At 40.2% G+C, this 9,401-nt stretch overlaps 1 protein-coding gene across 1 annotated transcript; it reads left to right on the top strand.

Moving 5' to 3' along the window:
* Positions 1–2,184: 2,184 nt before the first annotated feature.
* Positions 2,185–8,051, top strand: anapc7 (anaphase promoting complex subunit 7). The gene is made up of 11 exons (XM_005940549.3): positions 2,185–2,430; positions 2,897–3,083; positions 3,658–3,777; positions 5,002–5,113; positions 5,290–5,443; positions 5,532–5,674; positions 5,812–5,929; positions 6,018–6,214; positions 6,307–6,531; positions 6,689–6,839; positions 6,934–8,051. Exons 1-11 carry the CDS (start codon positions 2,330–2,332, stop codon positions 7,121–7,123), a joined length of 1,698 nt encoding a protein of 565 aa, XP_005940611.1. The 5' UTR covers positions 2,185–2,329; the 3' UTR covers positions 7,124–8,051.
* The last annotated feature ends 1,350 nt before the right edge of the window (positions 8,052–9,401 follow it).

The raw sequence follows: 9,401 nt of genomic DNA, 5'->3' as shown, positions 1-9,401 counted from the left end.
CTGTACGCATGCGCGCCTGCGGTCGACTGTGTTTATGCGTGGCTTCAAAGCAACATTTGATCAAGACAAATCAACAAGCAACAAACTGGAAAACTGTATCAGTCTTGTACTGCAGCAAAATCAAAATTCAAAATTCGCCAATGCGTTCGTGGAGAGATGTGTAGAGTTGATTCAATAAGACTGTAGCGTAATGAGACTGGTAAATGTCGCAGAAGGTCGATTCTGTTCATCTGGACTTAGCGTTTTCAGTGGGAGAAACGTTTCGTCATTCATCCACTTCTTCTTTCTCAGCTGACTGCAGGATTCCCGAACCTTATAAACACTACAGTTGCACAATGACTGAACCACGGAATGAACAATGGGCTGTGAGGTCAATTCCTTGATCATTAATATGCAAATTGTCATGACCATTGATTGAAGCCCATTGATTAATAGCCATAAGTACCATTCGCGGAGAGTTGGGGAATGGCTGCAATCACAGCATTGTAAGATGGTGAAAGTACCCTTTAGGCCCCCTCCTCAGTTCAGAGATGGTCTTTCTCTTTTCACGTAAATGGTCTTCTTGACTTCCGCTCAAGTGTTCCTCCCTGTCCAGGATGTGTACATCCTCATCATTGAAAGAGTGTCCACTGGCTCATAAATGTGTACCAACCCCACCCCCGACCAAATCACCATTTGGATTCCCCATCTGATGTCAGTTCTCAGGGAGACTATGATTGTTAGTGAGTGTTTTCTCTTTTCAAATAGCCACAGACACCTTTTTGTGATTATTTACACTGATTGATTGTTGTTTATTGTACAGTTTATTATCGTTATTGTTGTGTGGTTTGTAGCCTTACTGAAGTCTATTAGGTTGTGGTTTTGGCAGTCTCAGTCCAACCTAAATATTGGTTGGGGGAACCGATGTGCAAACTTTTTTTTTTGATGAGCATCATTTAGACGTAGTGGCGGCTCATTGCCTGGATTAAGTCAGCAAAATTAGGTATGAGCATCTTTCAGCAAGTAACATTTGGCAGTTTAATGCAACTGAAATGCAACGTTACATTGTTATGTTCAATTAAAATTATCTTAAAATTCACCCAGTTATCTCTGTTTCATGTTGTCCTTTCACTTGCCCTTTTTACACTCAACACGTGATCACACAAACAAGTGCAGTGCCTGAACAATTATAATGTAAAACATCACCTCAACACAACACCAAAGGTGTCCCAGTTTACCTGAGTTCACCCAAGTAACAATGCTTATTCAAGTGGTATCTTTATAGACAACTCTTAAGCAGGGGCACTTCAAAATATTTTTAAAAGGGTAGCCATATGGGGACCACTAAAATATTGGGGTAGCACACCAAAAACAAAATTTCCAGTTTTATTATGCTGTTGTCAATATAGGTTACTAGAAAAAGATGGCAGAGATGGATTTCCTGCTATTAAACTTGATATCACTGAAAACAGGCACATATGAAAACCATATGTGTGGATTTCAAATAATATTTTGAAATCCACTACTGGAAAGTTAATAAGCTACCATGTGTACACATCTAAAAAAAAAATCTGATGATATATTAAGCTCACAATCCTTACTAAATATGTGTATCACCATATGGGCCCCCAAACCTAGTATCAGCTGATCTTGTGCATTAAAGAGGACCTGTTATACTTGTTTCCAGCTCCATTAACAGTTCAAAATAATCTTTATTTGTATTATAGTGGGGCTCATTGCTACCTTCATTATATTTCATCCACTATCTCAAAATTAGCATATAGGGTAGTCTGAAGCCTGAGTTTTTGACTCATATTTTAATATTAGATTAGCGATAATGTAAACTGTTTTAATATATTATAATTATATCATACATTTTTATTACAGAATTTTGAAATAGCGTGATTTGATAAAACACGACTGTTTAAGTCAATAGTTGAAACAAAAATTTCCAACTATTTTAAAAACAGTGCTGCAGCAAAAACAAACATGATGCATTCAAAGGTATCGCGACATGTGCGATTCGATAAATTTAGAATAATTAAATAAAGACGCCTTGGTCTGTAAAATATTTCGTAAAATGTAACTTCTCATCTAACGTCCCTAAGATAAAAGTAAAGTCGATAAAATACTTATTTTACTCAACATCAAAGATTTCACAGGCAGGTTTTTATTTCAAAGTTTTGAAAATATACGAGCTTTTGAAGAGCATTTAAACGCAGCACTATGCGGAAGGAAGGTCAGCCGTTGGACGTCTTATGCGTCAGATGCTAGCTAACATTAGCCGTTCCAGAGCCCAAACTTTTAACCTGAGCCGGAAACCTACAGCGAGCCCTTCAAATAATCCAAAATGAATGTAATAGATTATGTGCGGGATATGGCTGCGGCAGGCCTTTACTCTAATGTCCGGATTTTGAGTAGTTTGTTGCTGACGATGAGCAACAACAATCCGTAAGTCGTGTCTGAGCGGGAACCGTCTAATTCCCGAAGACTGCTTTTCCACACCAGTGGTAGCGATAGCCCCAACCTAACTAGTCAACAACAGCTAACATTATTATTTCTACCGAAGCTTTTCATTATCCACTCATTATTGGATAGTGTTTAAATGCGAGTGCAATTTAAATTATATACATTGTTTACAGTGTGTGTACTCCTTCACGATATAGTCGCATCTACAAGCGTATGCGCTTAACAATGCTACTATGAATTAGCTTGAAATTTAACTAGTGTTGTATTAGAAAACTTGTCGTTGTCTTACCCATTCATACTTTTGACACTTTAGAGTGACTGACTTAAAAACTGTAGCTATGTAGGACAATTTTTATGAGTTTTGCATTGATGTTTCTTCGTGTGTCATTCAGTTTTAATGGTTTTCCTCAGTCTGAGCACTTAATTGTTGGTGTGTTTTTAATGGAAGGGAGCTGTTCTCGCCGGCTCAGAAGTACCAGCTGCTGGTTTACCATGCTGATGCCATCTTCCATGACAAAGAGTATCGCAACGCTGCCTGCAAATACAGCATGGCTCTGCAACAGAAAAAGGTGCTCAGCAAAACATCAAAAGTTCGTACTTCAACTGGTGGAGCTGCTTCTAACATACAGGCACAGGTGTGTTTGACAATTTCCTGTAATCAAAAACAAACGGAAATCTATAATAGCATTTTGGTCACCTGTTGTTGTTGTTGTTGTTGTTTTTATTATTCTTTATTTAAAATTTGATGTAAAAATCTTTGGCTTGACTTGACACAGAATTGAACATTAGATTTGCTGATGCTGAACATCTCTCCCGAATTTTTGACTTTTTCCGTAGTAATTAAAGGTTGCCTTTCTGAAACATTTAATAACTACATTAGATAAAGTTTGACAGGAGTAATGTAGATCCTCATCAGCCACTAAAATTCTGGTAATGTGAGTCGTGACTTTACCTGTAGTTGTGATTATTTTTTTATTTTTTTTTAAATTTTGTTATACATAATGTTTACAAAATTTTGCGACACTAAAATCTCTTTTACTTTACTTTCACACAATGTAAATCTAAGCCTTTCATCCTTCCAGTGATTTAAGGCTTAAAATGCTTTAAATGTAAAGATGCTTTTACATGTCCTGCAGCACCATATGTATATCCAGAGCACAGGATGACTGGTTAGAATAATGTTCATCTACAATGAATGTTGTCTTTCAGAGTTTGCCTTCAGAGATTGAGGTAAAGTACAAAATAGCTGAGTGCTACACCATTCTGAAACTGGATAAAGACGCCATTGCAGTGCTCGATGGGATACCATCCAGACAGAGGACTCCGAAGGTACAGTCTGTTAACACAGTGACTGTCAATCACTGTTTACCTCATGCTTTAGTTTTGTGTATTTATTTTTTATAGTATCTGATTAGACTAGTAACTGTGTGAATTCAAATAGCTGCTTTAGAACTAAATAATGAATGCACCTACAAGTTCAGGTTTTGTAACAATTCAGCAGTAGTTGTTTTAAAGTAAAATCACCTAAGTAAAAACTAGGAGTATGAAATCTGTTAATTGGAAATGGTGTGACAGTTGCAGTTTGAAGTCAAAGACTGGTCTACAGTCAAAATACGACTGAAATAAATCTTAACAAACTTTACGAAAATTGGTTCACTGATGCTAAAATTTGTTAGTTGGTTGGTTTTCATGATATTCTAGGGCAGTGGTTCCCAAACTTTTTTTTGCTGGGCCCCCCTTTGTTTTACAAGAAGAACCTTGGCGCTATCAATACATTTTTCAAAAAGTGCTTCTCTGTGCAAAATGGGTTCAGAAACATAAACAACTGTGGGATACTGTTTGTCCGTGATTTGAAGTGGGGGGAACAAATTACGGCGGGATCAGCCTGATATTATTTGTATCCCACTGTAACTTTACTGTATAAAGAGCTAACATCTCCAAAATTTCAGGAGTAGTTAGTCATTACAAGAAGCGTTTGTGAACTAAAAATCAAGAATGTGGGATACTGTTTGTCTGGGATTTGGAGAGCCCAGCGCGTGCTCCCGACACAGGGAAAACTAATTCTGTCGCAGAGACCTACCTTGGCACTTGTGCAGGTGAAGCCAAAGGGAAGATATGCTTCACCATATTTTCTAGTCTTTGGCATGGAAGGAAGTTGGTTTGGAAACGTATTTGGCGACGCGTCATCTCCCGTCAAAAAACCTGTCCATTATGCTAGCAGTGTCCAAGCATTCTTTTTTTTTTTTTTTTTCCTTTTCATACTGGGAACCTCTGTGCTAGGGTATCAGTTATAAGAACAGAAGTCATTAATTGAAATCAGAAATTACCTACATTGATTCTGACCCCTGAATTCTGGCAAATTTAGGCCCAAAGCAGTGTTGGATACTAGTTTTCAGATCTCCACTTTTCCTAAGTTATTCATCCAGTTTTGTTGAAATGGGGCTCATATGATATGGAACTGTATGAAGCTCTATTTAACCTTTTGAAACCAGTTCAAGTGCAGTAACTTGTATAAGGTGTAGTAATTACTTTTTGTATTCCTTCCTGCCTCAGATCAACATGATGCTAGCTAACCTGTACAGGAAAGCTGGACAGGAGCGATCTGCTGTGACGAGTTACAAAGAGGTCCTCAGACAGTGCCCTCTTGCCTTGGATGCAATCATTGGTACGCATGTTCACTGTAGACTCTGTAATCCCACAAGCAGCACTTCATCTGCTAAGATGTTTGTACCTGCAGTGCTCTCCTATGTCCATGCCACTTTAAAGCAAACAAACAAAAAAACCCTTCTGCTTGGATTTAGCATCTCTTTTAAATAATTGATAAATGTGTTTTTCCTTTAGGTCTTCTTTCTCTGTCAGTCAAAGGAGCCGAGGTGGCTTCCATGACTATGGATGCGACCCAGAGTATCCCCAACCTTGACTGGCTGTCTGTTTGGATCAAAGCGTACGCCTTCATACATGCAGGGGATAACCAGAGAGCTATTAATACCATTTGGTGAGCAAAGCAATAATGATTTGTACACAGTGAATATTGCGAGCCGTGTTTTGTGACAGTCTTAACTTCCTCCCTGAAACACTCTCAGCTCTTTGGAAAAGAAATCACTTTTGCGGGACAACGTGGACCTCCTGGTGAGCCTGGCAGATGTCTATTTCAGAGCAGGTGACACGAAAAATGCAATTCTCAAATTTGAACAAGCCCAGATGTTGGACCCTTACCTCATCAAAGGTGTGTTACAGGAGAGAACATTTTGACTTACACATGTATTTTGTAGTTGATGACAGTTTTAATATCAGAATCTGTGTGTCACACAAGTCTAAGTAGCCTTAATAAAGACAGACTTGGAAACATGTTTGCTTTTTCAGGTATGGATGTTTATGGCTACCTGATGGCCCGTGAGGGACACCTGGAGGATGTTGAAGTCTTGGGAGGTCGATTATTTAATATATCTGATCAGCACGCTGAACCGTGGGTGATCTCTGGGTGAGTAGTCTTACTTTTCTCAGACAAAATCTCTCTCATGTAGTTTCCGTGTTTTATATCATTAAACTTTTCGATGTGCGGTGTTCAGATGTCACAGTTTTTATAGCAAGCGTTACTCCCGGGCTCTCTACCTGGGAGCCAAGGCCATCCAGCTGAACAGCAATAGTGTTCAGGCACTGCTGCTGAAGGGTGCAGCACTGAGAAACATGGGCCGAGTTCAGGAAGCCATCATCCATTTCAGAGAGGCCATGCGTTTGGCACCCTGCCGCCTTGACTGCTATGAAGGTAGGCTTACTTTTAGCTTTTTTTTCTTTCTTGTTTTGGCTCTTCAGATTGTTTTTGTTTCGTTTGCAATAACAAAGTATTAATGACTCCAGGTTTAATTGACTGTTATCTGGCATCCAATGGGATTCGTGAGGCTATGGGAATGGCTAACAACATCTATAAGACTTTAGGAGCCAATGCACAGACTCTGACCATCCTCGCCACAGTGTGTCTGGAAGACCCAGTGACTCAGGAGAAAGCCAAAACCCTTTTAGACAAGGCACTGGCCCAGAGACCTGACTACACCAAGGCTGTGGTCAAGAAGGCTGAACTCCTCAGTACGTACAGCAAAAAAGACTCTTAAGTATTTCTGTTTTCCTCCTTTCCCCAATGATAAATAAATCTACAGTTTAATGACTTGAAAGGAGGAAAAAGAAGCTTCACATACAGATGAGATGAAATTGTTGCTTTTTTTTTTTTTTTTCTTGTTTGAAGGCCGGGAACAGAAATATGAAGAAGGGATCGCTCTCCTGCGGAACGCCTTGGCCAATCAAAGTGACTGTGTCCTGCACAGGATGCTGGGAGATTTCCTGGTGGCGGTCAATGATTACCAAGAAGCCATGGACCAGTACAGTATAGCATTAAGGTAAACACTGATTATTGATCCTGGGAAAATGCTGTCATAAAATCTAGTAAGTATTTTTTTATGAATTTAACACTGTATGGTTTTCTGTCCTAAGCCTGGATCCCAATGACCAGAAATCATTAGAAGGCATGCAGAAGATGGAGAAGGAGGAGAGCCCCACAGACGCCACAGTGGAGCTGGATGGTGACGACATGGAAGGCAGCGGGGAGGACGGCGATCTTGAGGGCAGTGACAGTGAGGCGGCTCAGTGGGCCGATCAGGAACAGTGGTTTGGTATGCAGTGACTCCGGTCCACTGACAGACGCTCTGTCAGTATCACACGGCAGCCCACGGGAAGCCTTCAGCCATGAGGGCTGTCAGACGGAACAAGACGAAGGTTGTACTGCATGTTTAACCTCCGTGATCTCCGAGGTTATTGCCAAGCGATGTTGCCAACCTAAAGACGACAACACGGCTAAGACCTTAAATACAACAATTAATGCTTGCGCCCCTGGATGAACTGATGCTCAACTTTGCAGTACAGCTACAGGAAGCCGTCAGAACTTTTATTAAAATGCAGCTTGATGCAGAACTCCAGTCATTTTTTTTTTTTTTTTTTCTTTGACCCCAATGCTGTTTCCCATCAGTCTGACAGTCTCAGCAGTGTCACTCTGAGGTCTGATGCATAGCATTATTGCCTGTCAGCCAGTTCACAATACACCACAAAGACATTTAAAAATAAAAAAGACTTTATTTATAGTGAGTCATGTATCCTGCATTGAGAGGTTGTTCCCAGGAATGGAGGATGCAAGTAAATGAGCAGCTGAAGTTTGTTTAAAATTAGACGGTGATTCAGTAAACTGTGGTTTGAAGTTTAAAAAAAAAAAAGGACTGGAGTTACTATGACTTGTGTAATATTTTTATTTTGGGACACGTTTACAACAAAGGAGGCAGTGGGTGGGTGTTGAAGTGTCACAATAAAGGTCACACATATACCAGAAGTGACATTGAATTTCTGCTGCTCTTTAAAATCTGTTGTATGAATTTTCTAAAACCTGTTTTTGTGTCATGTAATAGTTCAGCTTATTTGTGTGTGTTTGTGTCGTCCATTAGGTCTGCCTTCTGTATCAAAATAACATAACTTGGAATATTTTAGTTTATCATTTCAAAACAAAACTTTATAGTATTTTGTACATATTTTTAAAATGTATAATAAAATAATGAAACACCTGATGTGCACAGAGCTGTTTCTAAAGTCATCCCACTTGCTTATAAATTATCATCACCAGGTGATCAGTGTGTTCATTCTCTCTTCCATATCTCTGCTCAGTCAGAGGGCGAAGAAGCAAAAACAGCTCAACAGGGTACATTCATAGACCCACAATGAACAGTAAGCAAATAAGTTACCAAACACATTAAAGTTGAGCTGATTGAATAGGTGATGCTTTATTTTTTTTTTTACTTAAGGGCGATCGTGGCTCAAGAGTTGGGAGTTCGCCTTGTAATCGGAAGGTTGCCGGTTCGAGCCCCGGCTTGGACAGTCTCGGTCGTTGTGTCCTTGGGCAAGACACTTCACCCGTTGCCTACTGGTGGTGGTCAGAGGGCCCGGTGGCGCCAGTGTCCGGCAGCCTCGCCTCTGTCAGTGCGCCCCAGGGTGGCTGTGGCTACAATGTAGCTTGCCATCACCAGTGTGTGAATGTGTGCGTGAATGGGTGGATGACTGGATATGTAAAGCGCTTTGGGGTCCTTAGGGACTAGTAAGGCGCTATATAAATACAGGCCATTTACCATTTATTTTGAAAATCCTAAGGCTTCTTCCGCTCTGCTCTAGCTGTGCAGGAGGGGTTTCAAATGGAGTGTGTCAGGGGGGCTGGATTTAAGGTGGACTCTGGAGTCTCACTAAATATTTGCACAAGGGTGCTCACACATTCCTCCAAAACCGCACATTCTTTTTATTAGCTTAATCTTTATTTTGAAAATCATTTCCTTTATTTCATAAGATAGTTTTTCCTCACATTTAGGTTAGTTTTAGAGTAAAATTTATTTTAACAGGCTTGGGTCAGATACGGAGTGGGATGAGATGCTGAAACACATTAATTCAAATGTTGATTCACATCCCTTCCCTTTGTTCAATTCCAGCTGCTTCATATCTCCAGCCAGCATCAGGATCACAGCTGCGTTGAGATCATTCCTAAAAAGGCATTTTATAGTATTGAGCACATCTTTTCTGAAGGTAATGATGAGCTAACAACTGGTAGCCAACAGAAATAAATTAAACTGATGCTCCAGAACAGTGGTGCCCAATCCCAGTCCTCGAGATCTACTATCCTGCAGCTTTTAGATGCATCCCTACTCCAACACAGCTGAATCAAATGGTGTGATTACCTCTTCAGCATGCCATCAAGTTTGGCAAAGGCCTGATAACAAGTCATTCAGTTGATTCAGGTGTGTCAGAAGAAGGATGCATCTAAAAGCTGCAGGACGGTAGCTCTCGAGGACTGGGATTGTGCACCCCTGCTCCAGAATGAAGTCATACTGTTGTGGCCTGTTACAGTCGTCCTGGACAGCAGTAAAAACTCAGCG

This window comes from Haplochromis burtoni, unplaced genomic scaffold (genome assembly GCF_018398535.1).
Source record: "Haplochromis burtoni strain Fernald_Lab_line unplaced genomic scaffold, NCSU_Asbu1 Contig_293, whole genome shotgun sequence".
NCBI classification, from domain to species: Eukaryota; Metazoa; Chordata; class Actinopteri; order Cichliformes; family Cichlidae; genus Haplochromis; species Haplochromis burtoni.
Note: the sequence above shows the minus strand (reverse complement) of the source record. Positions and strands in the feature narration are given on the sequence as shown.